The sequence below is a fragment of the Podarcis bocagei genome (genome assembly GCF_964188305.1).
Source record: "Podarcis bocagei genome assembly, chromosome: 2".
NCBI classification, from domain to species: domain Eukaryota; kingdom Metazoa; phylum Chordata; class Lepidosauria; order Squamata; family Lacertidae; genus Podarcis; species Podarcis bocagei.
The window spans coordinates 119067193-119089988 of NC_138126.1; the positions used below are offsets into that span (position 1 = coordinate 119067193).

Here is a 22796-nt window from a genome sequence, read left to right on the forward strand (position 1 = left end):
CAGTAAAGCGAGATGAGCCCCACAACCCCAGAGTCGTTCGCGACTGGACTTAACTGTCAGGGGTCCTTTACCTTTTTTTAACATTCCACCTGGCCCCTCATCTTGACTCGCTCCTGGAACTGGCATGAGGAGGTAGTCAGGGTTTTGCGTTAAGTGAAATCACTCGGCATTTGACTGTACGTTTATTGAGATCTTTGAAATATAAGCAGTGGATTACTGAAAGAACTAACGACGAGGAAGCTGAGATAAAACATATGTGTTGTGAAACAGCTAATAAAAAGAAGTAAAAAACAAACATCAGGAAAGGAGGGGTGAGAAGTCAAGAAGAAAGTTTGTGTTGAAGAAGAAATTGGATACAGTGATAATTGTTTTGGAATATTTTTGGAGACATTAAAAATATATATAGAAAAGAGATGTTTCTACTTCTAGTTTACCTTTTATTTTCAGTATGCCTTTAAGAAGTTGATGATGAAGAAAGGTGGTCTGGAACTCCCCCAAAGTAGAGAAATACCTGTTGGGGAATGGTAAGCATTTATCATCTAGGTATGCTTCCTAGAATAAAAACTCTACTTTTTTTGTCTAGAAAAGCCTTCTTTTTTTTTGTTCTCACCAATTCAATCAAGGGACGCAGGTGGTGCTGTGGGTTAAACCACAGAGCCTAGGACTTGCCGATCAGAAGGTCAGCGGTTCAATTCCCTGTGACGGGGTGAGCTCCCGTTTCTCAGTCCCAGCTCCTGCCAACCTAGCAGTTCGAAAGCACGTCAGAGTGCAAGTAGATAAATAGGTACCGCTCCGGCGGGAAGGTAAACAGCGTTTCCGTGCACTGCTCTGGTTCGCCAGAAGCGGCTTAGTCATGCTGGCCATATGACCCGGAAGCTGCATGCCGGCTCCCTCGGCCAATAAAGCGAGATGAGTGCCGCAACCCCAGAGTCGGCCACGACTGGACCTAATGGTCAGGGGTCCCTTTACCTTTACCAATTCAGTACTCCTTGTGTTCTTACCCTTCCTTTAGCGATTTTTTTTTTAACGGTTGAAAGGCGATATCATGTCTACCTCCGTTTTGTTTATACTACGTTATGCAGGAGAAAGGGCACAGAGTAGAAAACTGCAGCAGTAAAATGACAATGACAGTACAGTACAGATTGGGAAACGTGAAACATCATATTTAGGGTATCTAGAATTCTGTATAAACAACTTGTGCATTGCTTTGTAACGATTTGTTGGGTCTCTGGACCGTAATAAAGATTGATGATGATAAACAACTTGCAGAAAAGCGCAGACTGCATTGTATTGTACGACTCCTCCTGTTTGTGTGTTTTCTTGCCTTCCAGGAACGAATTGGGAATGGCAGAGGGAGGGCATTCTTATACCTCCATTGAAGAGCTGAAGAACATCTGGATTCCTTATTCTATCAAGATGAAGCTCTCCAAGAACAAGGAACTGGAGGTTTACAACTGGGATGAAAGCACAGAAGTACGTCAACACTTCTGGCAAGAAAGTCGCTTTCTCAGTCCTGCTTTCTCAGGAATTCTGTGCAGTGCTCACTTTGATACAATTAAGGGTAGCCTCTCCAGGTGTGCCGTGGCATTTGTTGGATGGAAGAATGTAGAGCCAGTTTTGACCCCTTCCTGTACAATTGTCATGCGATCTTTCAAGGCAGTGACTAACAGCTGATGCAGCAGCAGAGATTGTAAATGGAGGGCTGGGTAAATGAAAATATGAAGTAGAATACACGCCAGGAAGCTCCCAGGCACACGTTTACTGTGCGCTCCTGCAACCTGTGAAGTGGCTCTTGCAGTTAAGAAGTTCTGCCTCTTGCGACTTCAAAAGTTTTGATTCAGCTCCTCAGTCATATGAGGGAAGAGTGAAGGAGTTAGGTTTAGCCCAGAGATAAGTGGGCATGGTAGCACTTCATATGTTGGGAATACTTTTGTAAAGCAGGTGAAATGATCCCTCTGGGTAAGATAGGAAGGGGAAGGCCCATACTGCAGGAGGAACGCAAAGCAGGATTATGCAGATCCAATAGCATCCTCCAAAATATCCCCCCCGCCCCATCTCAAATAGGTGTCTGTCTATCAGTGTGAGCAGATTCAGCCAGGCTTGTTTGATAAAAATATTTAATATGAAAGTGATTATAATCCTTTTCTTTCCAATAATTTTAATTTTTTAAATTTAATTTTTAAAATGCTGTGAGAGAATCTGCCTAAGGTAGTCCATGAACGCCCAAGGTGGTCCATTAGCCTGGGGGACGTCATCCTGGTTTGTGCCGCCATTGCAACAGGATTTCAGAAAGGCTGGATCCCTGGAGTTAGAATTTAAAGGCCTGGCGTACAGTGTGTCAGTGTTTGCCAGTTTTGTTTTGTCTTGCTGCTTAAAATAACTGAAAAGAAATCTAGCCAGTTAATGAACTCTCCTTCCTCTTTGCAGCTGACTGTGTTGGATGACCAGGAGTCAACGTACGTCTATGACCTTATGGCAACCATTGTGCACATTCTGGACTCCCGGACTGGGGGCAGCCTGGTGGGGCACATAAAAGTGGGGGAGACCTACCACCAAAGGAAGGAGGTGAGCCAATCAGAAGAGAGTACAGCCCACTGAATTTTGCATTCACCAATCTGTAATTCTCCTATCTTATCAATGGTGTTACAGCCTTCCCATGTCTGGTCCCTCTGGATGTTTTGGACTACAACTCCCATAATTCCTGACTATCAGCCATGTTGGCCAGGGCTGATGACATTTATAGGCTAGAACATCTGGAGGGCATCAGATTGAGGAAGGCTGCCTTAGGAGAATCCCCTTGTTTTTCTGTTGTCATGTTTGTCACAGAGCTGCCTTGGCTATAGGCAGTCGTACCTGTGTGACCGTGATTCATTCATTATCTGTAAGTGAAAATGGTATCCATTGACACATATCTTGCAACTTCCATTTGCACAGGGTGTCACACACCAACAGTGGTACCTTTTCAATGACTTTCTCATTGAGCCTGTGGATAAGGTAAGGAGATCAAGACGATTCATACTCTGTGCTCTCAATTTCTATAAGTAACAGGTATGTAAATAAGCTTCTTCTTTTTTGCATCAAGTTCACTTTGCACACTTTTTCTGAACCTCACATTTTGCAGAACTTTTTTGGTGTGGAGCGGAGGCAACAGCCCTAGAGGTTTTGCAGGGAAGGGGGGAAATGTCGGGCAAAGGCAGGAATCTGTGGCCTTCCACATGTTGAACTCCATCTCCCATCAGCCCCAGTCACCAACATTCATGGAGGGTTACAGATTCCCCAGCCCAATGCAGAGCATAAGAGATTTCCTAACAGAAGCCCAGAGCCTTTTTGGAGATGGTCCATGTACTTTCCAAACTCTTTCTCCAATTACATGGGCTAAAAGCTTGTTTTAAACACCTCTTAAATGTCTCCATTTACAAGACAACTAGCTCAGGCACCCATTCTAGCGCAAAATTACACAGTGTAAGAAACATTAAGAAATACATTAAAATAATGCCAATGCATCCTGTTTTTTGCCATGGAGAAGTTGCAATTTTTTTCTGATGGATAAGAACAAACAATAGGGAAGAAGACAACCCCAGAAGAACACACAACTCAAATGCGCATGATGCTCCCATTGTTGTTTCTTTATTTATTATTTGCTTTTGAATTTGCAGTGTGAGGCCGTGCAATTCGACATGAGCTGGAAGGTGCCTGCCATCCTTTATTATGTGCGGAGAAACCTCCACTCCAAGTACAATTTAACCAGTGAGTGTGTGTGCATGTGTGCCTTTGACTACATGGAAAGAGCTGGACTCTGGAACAACAACAACAAAATGAGACTACTTCTCTGGGGCTCAGCAGAACCAAGTTCAACCATGGCCTGCTGCAGATTCCCTGGGGCAGCTAGGGTTCTTAAACCAGTGCTCCACCTTCCAACCATGGTTGGTGGAGTATGGACAGACAGTGCTGGTATTGCATTGCTCAGCAACATAACCAGGTCAAAACAACACGGACAGGCCTTGCTTCCAAACACTGGTGGAGAGCTGATACCTAAATGAGCTCCTTAGATATAGCTCTGCCTGTTTTCCAGTAGCAAGCTTGGCATCACAGTGTGGCTCAGGAAATACCGTATTTTTCGCTCTATAAGACACACTTTCCCCCTCCTAAAAAGTAAGGGGAAATGTGTGTGTGTCTTATGGAGTGAATGCAGGCTGTGCAGCTATCCCAGGAGCCAGAACAGCAAGAGGGATTGCTGCTTTCGCTGCGCAGCGATCCCTCTTGTTGTTCTGGCTTCTGAGATTCAGAATATTTTTTTGTTTTCCTCCTCCAAAAACTAGGTGTGTCTTATGGTCTGGTGCGTCTTATAGAGCGAAAAATACGGTGCCTGTTTTTCCCCCCTCCCCGTGCAGTCAGTGTCTTACATCACCACTTGGTTATTCATCTTTGATCCGTTATTCACATATTTGATGTATTCATATGATAATTTAGCCATTGCTTTTGAATTTTCATTGACCAGGGAGGAAAGCGTTGTCTCTGCCCTGTTGATAAATAGTTTTGTGGCTGAAACAGGCCCTGTGTTGTCAGCCTCCCTCACAGCCCCTGCGCCCCCATATCTTGACCTCCACATCTGTCCCCTCCCTGTTTTGCCTAATACTGATGCCAAGTAGGAAATTCCAGTGAGACATCCCTTTAACACTAAGCAAAATAGCTCTCCCCTCCTTCACAAGGGATGGGGTGTTGTGAGGTAGTCATATGCCACAGAGATTAAGGGGGCAAAGCTAAGTGGGTTCTGCAAGGAACTGTGTTGAAATCAAGAGGAAGTGAAACCGACTGATCATCACTACATCACGAAAAGGATCGTCTGCGTTTGTGATGCAGACCAGAAACCACTGCTTTGGGGTGAAACTTTGGCACCTTGGTGTAGCTCCCAGGCCGCTGCGTAAAACGGACCACTTCGCTACACAGCCCCAAGTGTCCTGATTATTCCGCAGACACCAATGTTTTTTGCCATGTCTGCTGTACAGTGTCCGTGCGTCTTGAATAATTTGGAATGTAAACTTGATCTGCTTGACAGAGCTTGGTTACGTACCATCGGATCCGTTTTGGCATGTTTCCTGTGTCACAAGGGATCGATGTGATCCGCTTCAGTGCTGGAACACCTGTGCTCTGGATACGATCTTAATAGGAAAATCCTGAACTTGTAAAGTATTGTGATTCATTACTGGAAACCCTCTAGCTGAACTGGCCCTGTGTTTTCTTTCAAACTGTTCTGGGCCCTGTCTTCCTCACATAGGTTTGAATAAGCAAGCCTTTTTTTTCTTGCTGATTACACTGTTTTTGAAAAATTGGATATACAGTGGACGCTCGGGTTGCGAACGTGATCTGTGCGGGAGGCGCGTTCGCAACCCGCAGTGCCGCGTCTGTGCACATGGGGGTTGCGATTTGGTGCTTCTGCGCATGCGCAAAGCGCAATTTAGTGCTTCTGCACATGTGTGAGCGCCAAAACCCGGAAGTAACCCGTTCCGGTACTTCCGGGTTTTGGCGTGTATGTATCCTGAAAACGCGCAACCTGAAGTGTCTGTAACCTGAGGTATGACTGTAACTGTATACAGTGGTACCTCTAGATATGAACGGGATCCGTTCCGGAGCTCCGTTCGCATCTAGAGGTAAACGTATCTAGCGACGGCACGTCTGCGCATGCGCGTGTCGGTTTTCGCCCCTTTTGCGCATGCGCGTGATGTCATTTTGAGCGTCTGCCCATGCGCAAGTGGTGAAAACTGGAAGTAACGTGCTCCGTTACTTCCGGGTTGCCGTGGAGCGCAACTCGAACGCGCTCAACTTGAAGCAAATTTAACCCAAGGTATGACTGTATTAGAAGAAACTTGTCGCTATGAGGCCTCCTGTGGGACTCCCCTGGGCTGCTTCCTTCATTCAGACTGCCATCTCAGAAGGCATCCTGGAACTGAGCACAACAGCTGATCTCAGATTTTCTTTCCCTCTTTCAGTTAAGAACCCTATCGAAGCCAGTGTGCTGCTCGCCGAGGCCTCGCTTGCCCGTAAGCAGCGCAAGTGTCACGCCACTTTCATCCCGCTCATGCTGAATGAGATGCCGCAGGTGGGGGACCTGGTGGGGCTGGATGCTGAATTTGTCACCCTCAACGAGGTAGGCATTATGTTGCGGGGAGAGGGCGGAGGTCAGTTGGGAGGACTGGAATAATAATAATAATAATAATAATAATAATTTATTTATACCCCGCCCATCTGGCTGGGCTTCCCCAGCCACTCTGGGTGGCTTCCAAAAAAAAATATTAAAATACTGTAATACATCAAACATTAAAAACTTCCCTAAACAGGGCTGCCTTCAGATGTCTTCTAAAAGTCTGGTAGTTGTTGTTCTCTTTGACATCTGGTGGGAGGGCATTCCACAGGGAGGGCGCCACTACCAAGAAGGCCCTCTTCCTGGTTCCCTGTAACTTGGCTTCTCGCAGTGAGGGAACCGCCAGAAGGCCCTTGGCGCTGGACCTCAGCGTCCGGGCAGAACGATGGGGGTGGAGATGCTCCTTCAGATATACAGGACCGAGGCCGTTTAGGGCTTTAAAGGTCAGCACCAACACTTTGAATTGTGCTTGGAAACGTACTGGGAGCCAATGTAGGTCTTTCAAGACCGGTGTTATATGGTGTCGGCGGCCGCTCCCAGTCACCAGTCTGGCTGCCGCTTTCTGGATTAGTTGTAGTTTCCGGGTCACCTTAAAAGGTAGCCCCACATAGAGCACATTGCAGTAGTTCCTGAACCTCTCGCCTGTAGGCCTTTGAGCAGCGGCCTCTTCAAAGGGCCAGTGGGAGCTCTTGTTTGTGAGGAGGCCACACAGAACATAATTCGTTCACCCCTTGAAAATACACAATAGGAGGAAGCTGAGCTTCGCAGTGACGGGACCAAATCCACTATCAAGCCAAGTCAGATGTCGGTGGCCAGGATTACGTGTGTGAGGGGGCAGGGTCCCAACGAGGGCGTTCCCTTCATCGATGATTACATTTCCACGCAAGAACAGGTAGGCAGCTTTCTCTGCGAAAACCTTGCAGAGCTCATCTGGCTCTCCCTACTAAGGAGGCTTTAGACAAGTTGGTCCCCAACTCACTTCATCTCAAGAACTTTCCTTGATAGGATAGTGTTATCTCCATTCCACGTGGCAGTAGCTGTGCTGTGAAGCCCAGTCCTTGTCCTTACAGTCCTGGATGGTGAGAGATGGGCATGCAGAAAGCTGTTTGGGATGGGCTAACACGAGGAGGTACGGGTGGCGCTGTGGTCTAAACCACTGAGCCTAGGGCTTGCCGATCGGAAGGTCGGTGGTTCGAATCCCCACGACGGGGTGAGCTCCCATTACTCGGTCCCTGCTCCTGCCAACCTAGCAGTTTGAAAGCACGTCAAAGTGCAAGTAGATAAATAGGTACCGCTCCAGCGGGAAGGTAAAGGGCGTTTCCATGCGCTGCTCTGGTTTTGCCAGAAGCGGCTTAGTCATGCTGGCCACATGACCCAGAAAAACTGTCTGCGGACAAACATCGGCTCCCTCGGCCAGTAAAGCGAGATGAGCGCCGCAACCCCTGAGTCGTTTGCGACTGGACTTAACTGTCAGGGGTCCTTTACCTTTTTTTAACACAGGGTCCTGGGGGCTGAATGTGGTCCTCTAGCCCTCTCTGTCTGGCCCTTGGGACTTTCCATAGGCCAAACCCCTCACCCTCCTTGAGTGTTTTTGCCAGACAAAGCCTCCTGCTTGCCTCAACGCATTGCTCCAGCCACCACTGACATGTGGTCCCAAGATATTGCCCAGAAAGGGAACATGGCCAGTGGATTAAAAATGTTTCCCTACTCCAGGCGAACAGAATGAGCTGTCGTTCTCTGTGAACTAAAAGAAGCCTTGGCATTGAATGCAATGTTTTCTTCCTTTCCATCTTCCTTTGCCCCTTCTTAGGTGGTGGATTACCTCACTCAGTACTCGGGAATCAAGCCGGGGGATCTGGATGCCAAAATCTCCTCCAAACACCTCACCACCCTCAAATCCACCTACCTGAAACTACGCTTCCTCATCGATGTCGGGGTCAAGTTTGTGGGTCATGGATTGCAAAAAGACTTCCGGGTCATCAACATCATGGTGACTGCTTCCGTTTTGAACCTTGACGTATATGTCCCTCATGTATATATGTTTGAGCCTCTGCATGTGAAGGAGCTGACAATGTACAGGGATTTCTTAGCAGACAAGTCAGTGGGGAAAGGCTTTCTTGACAGTAGGAAGATTCAGAAACCACAGAAATAGATTGTTGCCTCTAAATGCTTGTGCCAAAATAAGCCGTTCATCTGGCAAACTTTTATGGGACCATCAAGTCCACCACGATAAGGAACAGATGGAACCCCTATCTTCAGTGGATAAAAGCTACTGAAACAAAAGACATCTGGTGGAAACTAAAGACGCTATGCCCGTGGCTGAGGATAATAGTTTGAACCCTTCCAGTGGATATGGGGGGTGGGGGGTGGGAAGGGAGGGAAAGGAAAAAATTATAAGGGAAATTTAAAATTGGAAGGAGATAATGTATGTAAAAATCCCGAACTCAAATAAAACTTCAAAAAACAAACAGAAAAAAACTTTTTAAAAGCAGCAAGTGTTATGCTTCTGCCTGGATTTTTTGTAAGTCTAGGACTGTTTAGCTGAGTGCCTTCAGGACTCATATGCTCCCAGAATATAACTGGACCTCGCCTGTTCTTGCAGGTTCCCAGGGACCAGGTGATTGACACCGTCTACCTGTTCCACATGCCCAGGAAGAGGATGATCTCACTGCGCTTCCTTGCCTGGTATTTTTTGGGTCAGTACAGACCTTATTCGGTGCCTATCTATCTCCCAGCCAGCCTGAACTCGCTGCCAAGGATTCCCTCGAGCACAGTAATTCCCTTTGCATCTGTGTCAAGAGGATCAAAATGTCCTTGACGCCCCCAGCCTAGTGCTGGAGTTGAGAATTCAGAGTTGAGAATTTGAGCCTGCAGAGCCGAACTGGAGAACATCAACAGACAGAGCTCCAAGGAGGGGAGGGTCTGAGGAGGGGATTGGGTCAATACCAGGGCCTGACGGTTGGGTATGCTGTTTCCTAGATTTGATAGACTGAAGAAGGGCAAATCCTTTGCCCTAAGCAGCAACCGTTAGAAGTGTTTCCCCTCTCCTGCTGCAGTGGGAGTAGGCAAGGCCGCATCAAGCAGTTGGTCCCTTACCTTTCCCGCCCCGACCTGGCCACAGTGATCCATGCGACGGTCACCTCCAGGCTTGACTACTGTAATTCGCTCTACGCGGGGCTGCCCTTGAAGCTGTCCCAGAAACTCCAGCGGGTGCAGAATGCTGCAGCGAGGCTCCTCATGAGGTCTCTGCCATGGGAGCATATTCACCCAGTGCTTTTCCAGCTGCACTGGCTCCTGATGGAGTACAGGGTCAGATTTAAGGTGCTGATTTTGACCTTTAAAGTCATTCACAGCCTAGGACCCTCGTACCTACAGGACCGCCTCTCCCGGTATGCCCTACGGAGGACCTTAAGGTCCATAAATAGCAACACCCTAGTGGTCCCGAGCCCTAAAGAAGTTAGATTAGCTTCAACCAGAGCCAGGGCCTTTTCAACACTGGCTCCGGCCTGGTGGAATGCTCTGCCTCATGAGACCAGGGCCCTGCAGGATCTGATTTCTTTCCGCAGGGCCTGTAAGACAAAGTTGTTCCACCTGGCCTTTGGCTTGGAGCCAATTTGATTCCCTCCCCCTCTTTCTTTTCTTTCTCCTCCTGCGATGAGGCTGCATTTTAATATTTAAATGTTTCAATCTTTTAATGTTGTATTAAAATTTTGTTTTTAAGTTGTATTCATTCAACTTGTTTTTATTATTGCTTTTTAGCCGCCCTGAGCCCGGCCTTGGCTGGGGAGGGAGGGGTATAAATAAAAATTATTATTATTATTATTATTATTAGCCACCGGCTGGATTCTTTCTGTTTCCCATAGATCTGAAGATCCAAGGGGAGACTCACGACAGTATTGAAGATGCACGCACTGCCCTCCAGCTGTACAGGAAATATGTGGAGCTGAGCACTGGGGGCTTGGAGCCCGAGGAGTTCCGCAAAGTGCTGAAGGGCCTGTACGAGAAAGGGAGGAAGATGGACTGGAAGGTGCCTGAACCTGATGGCCAAAGCAGCCCCAAGAGTAAGGGCCCAGTTTTCTTTCTTTCCTTCCAATTATATTTATATTAAGTTTCAACATTTTTAACACATACAATCAAACCACAATTTCGTCTTTTCTCTAATTTTTGCTTACTTCCCATCCCATTTTCCATGCAGTTGTTGTTTCTCCCCTTCTGCTTCTCCCTATCTTCTATCTATCAAATCGTAACCACAGTATTATAATCTAATTACTTCTGTGGCTCATAGCTTGAATTCTGCTTGTGAGCTCATTGTATTCCTCTTAGGTAATCTGGAAAAGGCATCCATTCTTCCTTAAAACACTCATCATTAGATCCTCTTAATTTTGCATAGTCCATTATCTTACTTATCCATTCTTCTTTAGTGGGGACTTCTTCTTCCTTCCATTTCTGCGCACAAAGAATCCTAGCTGCTGCTGTTACCTACATAAACAACTTTAACATTTTCTTTGGGGTTTCCACCTCTATAATCCCAGGACCCAATTTTCTACCAGGCACTGTGTGAATGTGCTTGAGGATAACTGAGCCCACACGTGAGCCCACTTCCATCTATGTGTTTGCAAATGTCGTATTCCTTCTTGCCTATTGCGTTTCGTACACATGCACACAACATAAAAGTTGGATGGTCAGCACCTTCAGAATTGTATGCCTCAACTTTTTCCATGCCGCTACAGGCAATGGGACGCGGGTGGCGCTGTGGGTTAAACCACAGAGCCTAGGACTTGCCGATCAGAAGGTCGGCGGTTCGAATCCCCACGACGGGGTGAGTTCCTGTTGCTCGGTCCCTGCTCCTGCCAACCTAGCAGTTCAAAAGCACATCAAAGTGCAAGTAGATAAATAGGTACCACTCCGGCGGGAAGGTGAACGGCGTTTCCATGCGCTGCTCTGGTTTGCCAGAAGCGACTTAGTCATGCTGGCCACATGACCCGAAAGCTGTACGTCGGCTCCCTCGGCCAATAAAGTGAGATGAGTGCCGCAACCCCAGAGTTGGCCACGACTGGACCTAATGGTCAGGGGTCCCTTTACCTTTACCTTAAAGGCAATGAGCAGAATTTGTTTAAGGTTTGAATTCCCAACATCTTATGTCAATTGATAGATAGAATCTTTATTTGCGTCACCCACAAGTCATAGCAAAGGAATCAAATGCAATAAAATACAGATATAGCTAGATTGGTTGGCTGTACAAAATATATTCTAAGAATTTACATCTATACATATGAAAGAGTTAATGGCTGTCCTTGACCAGAAATAAAACACATGAATGAGTGGGCTTTCTTTACTCTAGGCCAGTGTTTCCCAACCGGTGTTCCGCGGCACACTACTGTGCCGTGAGACATTGGCTGGTGTGCCGTGGGAGGGAGGCGGGCGAGTCGGGCGGTGAGAGGCGGCGGCGGCGGCGAGGATCCGCGTCGAGCCGGGGGCGGCTCCGCGGTGGTGGTGCCGAGCGGCGGGGCAGCGCATGCAAAAGGGAGGAGCGCGAGACAGCGGAGGAGGAGGAGGCCGGCATGTCCGGGCAGCAGCAGCAGCAACTCCCGGCGACGGCTCCTCAAGCCCCGCCGCCGCCCCCTCCTCCGCCCGCTATCGCCGCCACCACCACAACAGCCGCCGCCGCCTCAGTTGCCGCCGTCCCTCAGTCCCTCGCTCTGCTGCCTCCTCCCACCCCCAAAGCTTGGAGGTTCCCCGGCAAGGGGGAGGGAAAAAACTTTCACTTTCGTGCGTCCCTCCCGGCGTGACGCTGCGCGCTGACGTCACGGGGCGGGGCTTTAATGGTGGTGTGCCGCGAGATTTTTTTTCAGTAAACAGGTGTGCCGTTGCCCAAAAAAGTTTGGGAAACACTGCTCTAGGCATTAAACAGGTTAGTCAGATGGTAGATCTTATTCTTATTTCTCCAGTTAAAAAATTTGCCCTGTTTGCTGTCACTTGGTAATGTTGGTCTGCAAGAAGATGAACAACCTGATATAGATAATAGAAGAGGGTTGATAAGCTCGTTATGCAGATCTTTATAAAGAGAACAAGCTAGTAGTACATGCGCTGCAGATTCGATACTGCCGTCTCCACATGGACATACCGTATTTTTCCATGTATAACATGCCCCCGTGTATAAGACTACCCCTATTTTGGGGGAGGATTGCCCAGAGTTTTTGAGCTTTTGGGGGAATGCAAAAAATCACTAACCCGACTGGCAAACGCTGATAATCGCTCATGTCGCCGAAGCAAACATGCGTCTGCCTGCTCACCAACAGCAGACGGCAATCGCACGCTCAATTGACGAAGCGGCAGCCAATTCACAGCAACCCTTGTCGCAGCAACCAATCGCCCACCGAATAAACGCAGCAGCAACCAATCGTAAGCACCACTTTACTCAGCCACCAGTCTCACCCACAAAATTGCCACTGAACAGCTCCTGCTCCCGGCTACAACCAATCACTCAGCTCCCCCCACGCACTACCCATGTATAAGATGACCCAAGTTTTTAAACATGCTTTTAGAGTAAAAAAAAGCTCTTCTTATACACAGAAAAGTATGGTAATCGTTTTCCAAGCGGAATGTGATGGAAACGACCCTCAAATACGGCCGGCGGCAGTACGTTCAATCTTGCATAGGTGAAAGCACGTCTGTGTTTCAAAACTGTTAAGTCTCCTCCGCATATCCTATCTGCAAAACTTAAGTAGGAGCATCTTATGTACCGTATTTTTCGCTCTATAGGACGCACCGGACCATAGGGCGTACCGGACCATAGGAGGGGGGAGAACAGAAAAAAAAAATTCTCCCCCTCTCTGCTCAGCGCCCCTTCAGCGAATTGGCAGGAGAAACGGAGCCGCTTCCATTTTTCCTCCCGCTTCGCTGAAGGGACGCTGCACAGCTCTCCCTCTCTGCTGAAGCCAGGAGAGTCTTGCTCTCCCGGCTTCAGCGAAAGGAACCTGAAACCTGTGGAGCGCAGCGGGACCTCGCGCTACGCTCCAAAGGCTTCGCGTTGCTATCGCTGAAGCCAAGGAGCCTGTATTCGCTCCATAGGACGCACACACATTTCCCCTTAATTTTTGGAGGGGTAAAAGTGCGTCCTATAGAGCGAAAATTACGGTATATGGAGAATGATTTCAGTGATGCACGGGCACCGAGAGCAAATAGCATTCCTGAAAGGTTTATTGTGCTAATTGGTTCAAGACGTGGATCCCTCGAATCTCTGACCTTTCCTCCAGGAACCCCTGCCACCTTTCGTTCCCCAGAGTCCAGAGTCTTCTTTATGATGCTGGGCCATGGATCCTATCGACAAGTTGTTTAGAGCTAGGTGGTTGCCGGCTGCCGTTCCATGGTTCACACAGTGCTGTCTTTTCATATTTCTCCGACAGGTGCCGCTGTGTTCCCAACAGTGCTGTCCCTCTGATCCTCAAGACCTCGCCAAATCCCGTCTTTTCTGTGCTCTCTTCAGGAGGGGACTGTCAAAGAATCTGCTCCCCGAGACCTGGACTTCCTAGGACGTGGATTATAATGCATATGCGTGTATGGAAAGGGAAGGCTGTGGTAGTTAGCAGGCACTCTGCACATTTCCAGGGGCCAAGGGAATTCTGCCAGAGTGCCTCTGTCCCTGTTTTCCTTGCCAGTCCTTGTAGATCCCCAAAATCCTACATAACTAGGGACAAGAGAGTGTGTACAGCAGTACCCTTTGGTAACCACATGGGGGCATGGTTACACAGAAAGAGCTGTTCTCGTGGTTTGAATGCTGAACATACACACTCCTCGAGGGCACTTAACGCCAGACTATTCTCACATGTATTTTGTATAAAAGGGGTGAGTGAAGCCAGATCTGTGACTTGCTCCGATCCATCCTTTCTGTGTCCATTGATGCCATTAGCAGAGCCGAACTGGATGAGCTTGCACCTGTTTTATCTTCTGGGTCGGAACTGTTCCTGAAACAACGTAGATCTGGACTGCACTGCCGTGGGACTTCCGTGGCTTTTAAACTGTTTTGTATTTTGTCCGTGAACTGTGGTCAAGGCGTCTATGAAATGTAATCAAGCTGTAAAAACACTGCCAGTGCTTCAGATACTCCTTTGTAGTCCTGCCTTTCCTTTGCTTGCCTGTCCTGTTTGCTTTCTTCTTTTTTTCCATTTTGAATTGCAGTCATCCCTGGTCCCCCTGCAAATATGATGTCATTAATGTGTATCTACAAAGCCAGGCTTTACAACACTTCCAGCTTCAGAACTCTGCCCCAAACCTTGTGTCAAGCAAGTCTTGATGACCAGGGAGTGCACTGTGTGTGTGTGTGTGTGTGTGTGTGTGTGTGAGAGAGAGAGAGAGAGAGAGAGAGAATGAGAGAGAGAGAGAGAGAGAGAGAGAGAGAGAGAGAGAGAGAGAGAGAGAGAGAGAGAGATTGTGGCAGAATTGAGAATGATTTTAAAGGGCATAATATCAAACAGAAAGAGGAGAATATATTGGGATAGTGAAGTAGAGAGGAAATGAATGGCGAAAAGGTAAATGGCAGCTAAAGTTGGATTCATCTGTGAAAAAGGCAGGCCGCCTGTATGGGATGCTATGGAGCGAATCATGGTTTAGGATGTGCACTTGCCCCTAAGAGAAGGGCTCAGGAGCAATGAGATATCAAAAGCAGAGCAGCTAGACACATTAAGAGTGTTGGTTTTGGGTGGGGAACTTTTTTTAGCCAGTGGGCCGGATCTTTTTACCTCCCTTCTCAGTAGGAGTGGATAGCTGTGAATGGGATATTACATAATTTTAGCTCCACCCACTCTTTGCACCCTCCCCTGAATGTTACCCTCGATGAAATGTGGTCCTAAGGCTGACAATCGCCACTTTTAATAAAATGACTTGCTTTCTCTTGTGACTGATGCTTCTAAGGGATGGGGTTACGTTGCGAGACCTGCACTTACCTGTTCATTGAACACTCGCCCTGCATTTTTCCATGACAGCAGGCTCCTCATGAGTCACCTTCCAGGAAATGGCAGGTGCCTAAGAGTTGGCTCACACATCCATTGTCCTCTCAATCATAATGCACTTCTTCCAGACAGATAAGTGCCCAGTTAAGTGACAACCTTAAGGAATATCTGTCTTGACAGCATTTTCTCTCCTGCCTAATTTGTTCTTATGGATTAGCAACACGCCAGGATCCCAGGACCCCATTGGCCAGTAACAAATCTGTCAGTGGCACCAAACCCCAATATCCAGGTTTGATTGGTCAAGAGACCCAAAGGAAAGAAAAAGCATTGAAAATACTTTTTTTTTGGGGGGGAGACTTTTCTTATGAGGGATAGTGCCCAATCCGAGGGAAATGCTGCCTGCCGTATTTCATCTAAAGATTTGCATAGATCACAGAATTTATTTTCCTATTGTTGAATTGGATGAATCCCAAGCCAGAATTAAGATTGCCAGAAGAAATGAGAACCTCAGATATGCAGATGACACAACATTGATGGCAGAAAGTGAGGAGGAATTAAAGAACCTTTTAATGAGGGTGAAAGAGGAGAGCACAAAATATGGTTTGAAGCTCAACATCAAAAAAACGAAGATCATGGCCACTGGGCCCATCACCTCCTGGCAAATAGAAGGGGAAGAAATGGAGGCAGTGAGAGATTTTACTTTCTTCGGCTCCATGATCACTGCAGATGGTGACAGCAGTCACGAAATTAAAAGACGCCTGCTTCTTGGGAGAAAAGCTATGACAAACCTAGACAACATCTTAAAAAGCAAAGACATCACCTTACCAACAAAGGTCTGTATAGTTAAAGCCATGGTTTTCCCAGTAGTGATGTATGGAAGTGAGAGCTGGACCATAAAGAAGGCTGATCGCCGAAGAATGGTTGCTTTTGAATTATGGTGCTGGAAGGACAGAGCGTGAAGCTGAGGCTCCAATACTTTGGCCACCTCATGAGAAGAGAAGACTCCCTGGAAAAGACCCTGATGTTGGGAAAGATGGAGGGCACAAGGAGAAGGGGACGACAGAGGATGAGATGGTTGAACAGTGTTCTCGAAGCTACCAGCATGAGTTTGACCAAACTGCGGGAGGCAGTGGAAGACAGAAGTGCCTGGCGTGCTCTGGTCCAGGGGGTCACGAAGAGTCGGACACGACTAAACGACTAAACAACAATTGTTGAATTTGGAGCGGTTAGCTTCAGAATGTCCTTAAAATGAGCGGACAGTGAGCCGGTCCCATAGGCAGCTATTACACCAGGCCTCACTTTTGTGGGCTGACCTCAGGTCAAGGTTTGTTGCTGGGTGCCTAGCTGTTTTATGCTCTTGAATTTTAAAACTTTGTGCTCCATTCTTCTCTTGGATGCTTATATTTTTGAATACTTAGTGCTTTGTTGCATCTTGAGCAACATTTATATCCTGAGTGGAATATAAGTGGAAATTGCCAAGAAACCAGAGAAAACCCCTATTGAAGGAGAATTACATGAAGATGATGTACAGGTGGTACACAACACCAGTGCAGTTAGGGAAAATGTACAAAACTAGTTCAAATATATGTTGGAAGTGTAAGGAAAAGGAGAGGACATTTTATCATATGTGGTGGGATTGCAAGGTAATTAAAAAATTTTGGGAAATGATACACAACGAATTGAAGAAAATGTTCCATTTAACATTTGTTAAAAAACCTGAAGCATTTTTATTAGGGATTGTAGGGAAAGATCTGCCAAAAAAGCTAAAAAACATCTTCATGTATGCGACAACGGCCACGAGAGTTCTGGTAGCACAAGGATGGAAGACTGAAGAAAAATTGATGGACTATGCCGAACTGGAAAAACTGACATACAAGCTACAGGACAAGGATAACTGTGACTTTAAAGATGAATGGGAACCCTTTACAAAGTATTTGAAGATGCAACAAAGCGAACTGGACTTCTTGGCTGGCTTTGAATAAACATTCACAAACTTTTTATTGATAGTAATCAGCTAAATAGTTTGAGGATTTATACAACTGTGTAACATGGAGAAAACAGCATTTTTAGAGAAATCAAAGACTGGAACTGAGGGAAGTTGGGGGTGGGGGGTTCTGTGGGGGGAGGGAGGGGAGGGAGGAAAAATGGGGGGGAAACAAGGATGATGTTTCTGGATAATATGTTTTGTTTTAATTTTGAACAAATGTTATTTAAAAAAAGAGAGAAATCAGACAAAACTATACCATAGGCCTTTGAACCCGTCAGTCACTCCTGAGCTTCAGTTTACAAGTAATAATTGCGGAAGTAGCTGATATAATGGCAGTATGGATGGCCTTTATGTATGAAGAAGGTGAGTTGAAACTAAATTAAGTAAAGGGGTCCATTTAATTCTATTGGCTGCGGTTATGCATAGGTTTGCATTGGAGAGAAATTGAGTTTTTATGGAGGAATTGCTAAGGAGTGGACCTGCGAGTACCATTGTTAAGTGTAGGTGATCGCTTTCAATATTGTGGCCCACTTCAAACTCCATTACAAACTTACGTGCAAATCGTAAGATTGCGCTATAATCTATGGCACTGCCTTCTTAAATTGTGGTGCCCAGAATTGGTCACAGTACAGTGGTATCTCGGGTTGCATACGCTTCAGGTTTCAGACTCCGCTAACCCAGAAATAGTGCTTCAGGTTAAGAACTTTGCTTCAGGATAAGAACAGAAATTGTGCTCTGGCGGCACAGCGGCAGCAGGAGGCCCCATTAGCTAAAGTGGTGCTTCAGGTTAAGAACAGTTTCAGGTTAAGAACAGACCTCCGGAACGAATTTAAGTACTTAACCCGAGGTACCACTGTATTCCAGGAGCGGTCTGATCAGGACACAATAGACTGGTACTATTATTTCCCTTGATCTGGACTCTATACTTCTGTTGATGCAGCCTAAAATAGCATAGCTATTTGACAGAGCTTCCCTGCGTTGAGTAAGTTCTTGGATCTGGTGGCTTTTGCAGGGCTTTCGAGCCCTTTGAAAATTTGGGGATCTGGTGCCGCCCAACTTGGGATCCCTCTGTAATCGTTTAGCTCTTCCCAACCCTGTATCCTAAACAGTTAACGTACCTTCTAGGTTCCTGCCTGAACATTTCCTCCCTTCCATCCTCCTTAATTGGCCATGCTCCCTGCCAAGCCATTGGCAGGATTCCCCCCCCCTTTTATTTCTTTTCTTTTTGCTGAGGGAGCCCAGATTGCGGTCTGTCATCTTGATTGATCCCCTCCTTCTCCAGCTCAGGTCAGTATATCAAGTGTTCGCCAAGGGGGGGGTTCTGCAAGAAATGGCCTAGTGACGCTGGCTGCCACTTCTGAAGAGCAAGAGGACCTGACGGATCTCCAGAGGGGCGAAGAGAGAGGAGAATATACATTCCTTGTCTTGTGCGGTGGGAGTTCTTTCCAGTAAAAACCCTCAGCATGATTGCTACCCATCAGAACATGACAACCGCTCTGGTGAGTTCTACCTGTAGGTTCAGCTAGTCAGTTTGCCCTGAAACTGTGTGTGTGTGTGTGTGTGTGTGTGTGTGTGTGTGTGTGAGAGAGAGAGAGAGAGAGAGAGAGAGAGAGAGAGAGAGAGAGAGAGAGAGAGAGTTGGATAAGACAGACTTGGGGCTTCTTTCGCACTCTGGTTCGCCCCAGTATTGAAACTTGGGAAAGTATTTTTTTGGTAGAAAACCCCAAAACCCGTGGGCCTAATTTAGTTGAAAGCTGATTTCATCACATGTGCTGTTTTGCACATTGCACTTTGCGGGTTAGATCCAAATTGTTAACATTAGTTTTGCATAGTGGGTCAGACGTGCTTTCTCCTTCAATATGAGCTTTTGCAGCCGCTAAAAATCTCCTACGCACTTTGGCAGGGGGTGGGATGGAGAAGAAGTGAAGTGCCTGACTAAAAACATCCATTATTGGGGAGTTTATTTGATATTTATATTTTTTAAAGCATTCCAAAACGTTTGTCCTGGCTGTATCAAGGTGATTCTATATTGCAGTTCACAATGTGTGATACTGCTATGGTTGGGCAGTAGCCAAAGCAAATTAAAAACTGAATGGATGTCTAATGTTTCATCTGTTTGGTATTATGAGACCTGTTAGATGCTCCGAAGAATTGCTGGTGTTTCCCTCACTCATCTAAACAGGTATCTCCCTCCCCCCCCCATCCTTTTTTCTGTTCAAGGCATCATTTAAAGGGGTACATTTAACACTGAGAATTCTAGATAAGGGGCAGCTGTTCTCTCTTTGCTTCAGGAGAGGGGGGGGAGTTAGGATGCTTTCTAGTGCAGAATACTTGAGCAGTTCTGAGGTGATTATACGGTCTGCAGAATGAAGTTATAAGACTAAGAATCCTGGACTACACTGCATCAGACTGCAGGACGTGTCTTATGTTTTTGAACGCTTTCCCACCTTTAAATCTACAACAAACTTCTCAACAGGCCATAGACTAGAAATTGGAGAGAGAGAGAGAGAGAGAGGTTTTGCGTAACCTTTTCCATGGCATGTGAATTTACTAGGTGTAGGGGCAGCTTACCCAGGTAGGGTGACTGAAGAGTAATTTCATGCACTCAAGGCTGTCAAGTAACAGTGAAAAAGGAGGCAAATTAGCCCAGGTTATATAGCACAGACACCACTAAATTGTGCCCATGCAATGCCTAAAAGTGACCAGTGTGGACTCATGACATCACTGGCTTGAATTTATCTTATTTATTGACCATTTCCCTGACACCTAACTCCTTGTGGTGCTACCACAAATGAGGATTGTCTCACCAGCGACATCTGCCCGCCAGTATTAACTGAAGTCCTATTAGTTGTCTTGAGAATCTACTGAGGTTATGTGGGGCAGGGGCAATGAACCAGTTCAGATATGCCGTGCGATCCTGCTCTTGGCAGTAGTTGGCAGATGTGACAGAGGCGCCCAGGCTGCTTCGGTTAAATAGCACCCACAACCTGGAGCTGCCCAGTACAGTGGTACCTCGGGTTAAGTACTTAATTCGTTCCGGAGGTCCGTTCTTAACCTGAAACTGTTCTTAACCTGAAGCACCACTTTAGCTAATGGGGCCTCCCGCTGCTGCCGCACCGCCAAAGCACGATTTCTGTTCTCATCCTGAAGCAAAGTTCTTAACCCGAGGTACTATTTCTGGGTTAGCGGAGTCTGTAACCTGAAGCGTATATAACCTGAGGTACCACTGTACTTAGATTCTGTCCTGTAGTGGTGAACTTTGTACCCTCCAGCTGTGGCTGGACTGCAGCTCCCATCAGCCCCAAGCAGCATTGCCAATAGCCAGGGGTGATGTGGGACTGTATGACATCTAGAGGACCACAACATCTGGAAGGCCACAGGTTCATTGTCCCTGCTTTATAGTGAAACCAGCTAATTCTAGGATTATCCAATACAGTGGTACCTCAGGTTAAGTACTTAATTTGTTCCGGTGGTCCGTTCTTAACCTGAAACTGTTCTTAACCTGAAGCACCTCTTTAGCTAATGGGGCCTCCTGCTGCAACTGCACGATTTCTGTTCTCACCCTGAAGCAAAGTTCTTAACCCGAGGTACTATATCTGGGTTAGTGGAGTTTGTAACCTGAAGCGTCTGTAACCTGAGGTACCACTGTACAAGGATGAGGTCAGGAGCATCCTTTATAGCAGTTGTGGGAGAACTTTGTGCCTCCAGCGGTTGCTGAGCTACAAATCTTATCAGCCCCAGCAGGTATGGCCAATGCCAGGGATTGTGGAAACTGTAGTCCAGTAACATCTGAAGGACCAGAAGTTCTCCAACCTCCTTTGTAGGAAAAGCTCGTTCCTTGACCTGCCTTAGACTGGAAACCCAGTTGCCCAGGGTGGGACAGGTTTGAATGTGGGGAATTTTAAACGCAACAGCTGCCCACAAAGTCTCTGTTGTTCTCAGTCATTGTTCTCAAGAGAGCTGTAGGGCCACCATTGCAGCATGGGGAGCCAAACTGTGGCTTCCAAGTCCAAATGTTTCAGGAGCAAAGATGTGCTTTGGGTGGGCCATGAACTCTTCCTGCCGGGCTCTGATCCAAGCTGCTTTGGCAGCTCTCTGAAGTGATCTCTTAATTAAGACTGAAAATACCCGCAAGGGGGGAAAAGAACAGAAATGGTGCCAGGCAATTAGTTTAAAAGCCCTGTGGGTTTATAGATCAATAGGAGAGCTAGCCTCTATCAGCCTTTTTTTTTTTAATTAGCACCTCCTGGTTTCTATAGGGGAAGCAAAAAGTAATAAATGACCAGTCTAGAATCCTATCCCAGTCTGAGGAATATCTTTGTGAAGAAGAGCGGACTGCCTTAGGCCACACAACCTGTATTCACAGAACTCAGTGGGATATTTTTTTAATGAAGAGGCATCATGGATATACAGTGGTACCTCGGGTTAAGTACTTAATTCGTTCCGGAGGTCTGTTCTTAACCTGAAACTGTTCTTAACCTGAAGCACCACTTTAGCTAATGGGGCCTCCTGCTGCCACCGCGCCGCTGGAGCACGATTTCTGTTCTTATCTTGAAGCAAAGTTCTTAACCTGAAGCACTATTTCTGGGTTAGCGGAGTGTGTAACCTCAAGCGAATGTAACCTGAAGCGTATGTAACCCAAGGTACCACTGTAGATGACTCCTCCATTAGGTCACACAGCCACAGTTGCCATGATCGCAAACCTGGAGTCTTGCATATCAATGGTGCTGTTTTTTGGAGTTTATGGGGTGTTAGGGGAGGGGCAGTACTTCTGGTGTGGACGTGTCATGTCTGAGGTAGTATGTCCATCTTTGGCCCCTCTACCCTGCACTCAGCTCTCACCTGTGGCTCCTAGAAGCTTTCAGCATGCAGCATCAGCCACACCCTGGCTTCAGCTAGGAATCCTTTTGACTCCACCGGAGGGAGCAAAGCCAGTTTACTCCATGAATCCAGTTTACACCTAGGAATCTGGTCTTTTTAACTCCACTGGAAGAAGCCAGGCCAGTGTGCTCCTCCCCGCCATACGTTACTGGACTTCCAAGTCTCTAACGTCATATCAGCCCCAATGGTCAGTGATGATGGAGGCTGGACTCTTAAAACATCTGAAGGCCACCTTGTTGGTTTGGGCACCATGGTTCATAAGTGTACCATGGTTCATAAGCGTACCATGGTTTATGCTATCTGGCCATCTCACAATCAATGGTTTTTGGAGCAGGTACGGTCTTGTAACTCATGGGAGGAAATAGATAGCCCTCTTCTGCTTGGTTTAACGTGGGACGAGTTAAACACTCATAGCTAAACTTGGAACAAAGCAAGCTGGTTTGCACTAACCAAGGATCTTTTCTCTCCCTCCTCACACAGAACATGGGGTTCAGAAGCTCCCCGCCTCGCAACTGGAAGGGAATTGGGATCGCAATGTTGGTAGTGGCGATGCTGGCGTCGGTCATCATTGTGGCTATCCTGATGCTCACTCCAGGTGATGCCCACAGGGCAGAGTGCTTTCATGGGCGGTAGCTTAGTTAGGGTTGCCTTACGCCTGGATTTTCTTGGGCACATCCGGGATGCCAATGATGGAATGATGGAATTAGTGTCTGGGGTGAAATCAGCAAACTTTTTGCAAAAAAAGCTCAGCAACCTTCCCAAAAACAGCATAACTTTTTGTGTCCAGATTTTTACTTCTTGAAATATGGCAACCCTAAGCGTAGTGGAGGGGACGCTTTTC

The 22796-nt window shown here is 46.9% G+C and overlaps 2 protein-coding genes across 5 annotated transcripts in view; both read left to right on the forward strand.

The window, feature by feature from the left end:
* The window catches only part of PAN2 (poly(A) specific ribonuclease subunit PAN2), a 39613-nt gene extending 24586 nt beyond the window's left edge, over positions 1-15027 (forward strand). For all 3 annotated transcript variants that reach the window (XM_081181260.1, XM_081181261.1, XM_081181262.1), the window contains exons 16-26: positions 448-524; positions 1332-1473; positions 2428-2565; positions 2935-2994; positions 3657-3747; positions 5988-6145; positions 6888-7031; positions 7950-8129; positions 8742-8835; positions 10003-10200; positions 13546-15027. In XM_081181260.1, coding sequence (XP_081037386.1) covers positions 448-524; positions 1332-1473; positions 2428-2565; positions 2935-2994; positions 3657-3747; positions 5988-6145; positions 6888-7031; positions 7950-8129; positions 8742-8835; positions 10003-10200; positions 13546-13580 — 1317 coding nt within the window. In that variant the 3' untranslated portion in view covers positions 13581-15027. The remainder of the gene's footprint in view (positions 1-447; positions 525-1331; positions 1474-2427; positions 2566-2934; positions 2995-3656; positions 3748-5987; positions 6146-6887; positions 7032-7949; positions 8130-8741; positions 8836-10002; positions 10201-13545) is intronic.
* Positions 15028-17946: 2919 nt separating this feature from the next.
* Positions 17947-22796, forward strand: part of LOC308580090 (inactive dipeptidyl peptidase 10-like) — a 58736-nt gene continuing 53886 nt past the window's right edge. The window contains exons 1-2 of one of the 2 annotated variants that reach the window (XM_081181307.1): positions 17947-18573; positions 22436-22550. In XM_081181307.1, the coding sequence (XP_081037433.1) occupies positions 18538-18573; positions 22436-22550 (151 nt within the window). In that variant the 5' untranslated portion in view covers positions 17947-18537. The remainder of the gene's footprint in view (positions 18574-22435; positions 22551-22796) is intronic. The other variant, XM_081181306.1, reaches the window with a different exon arrangement.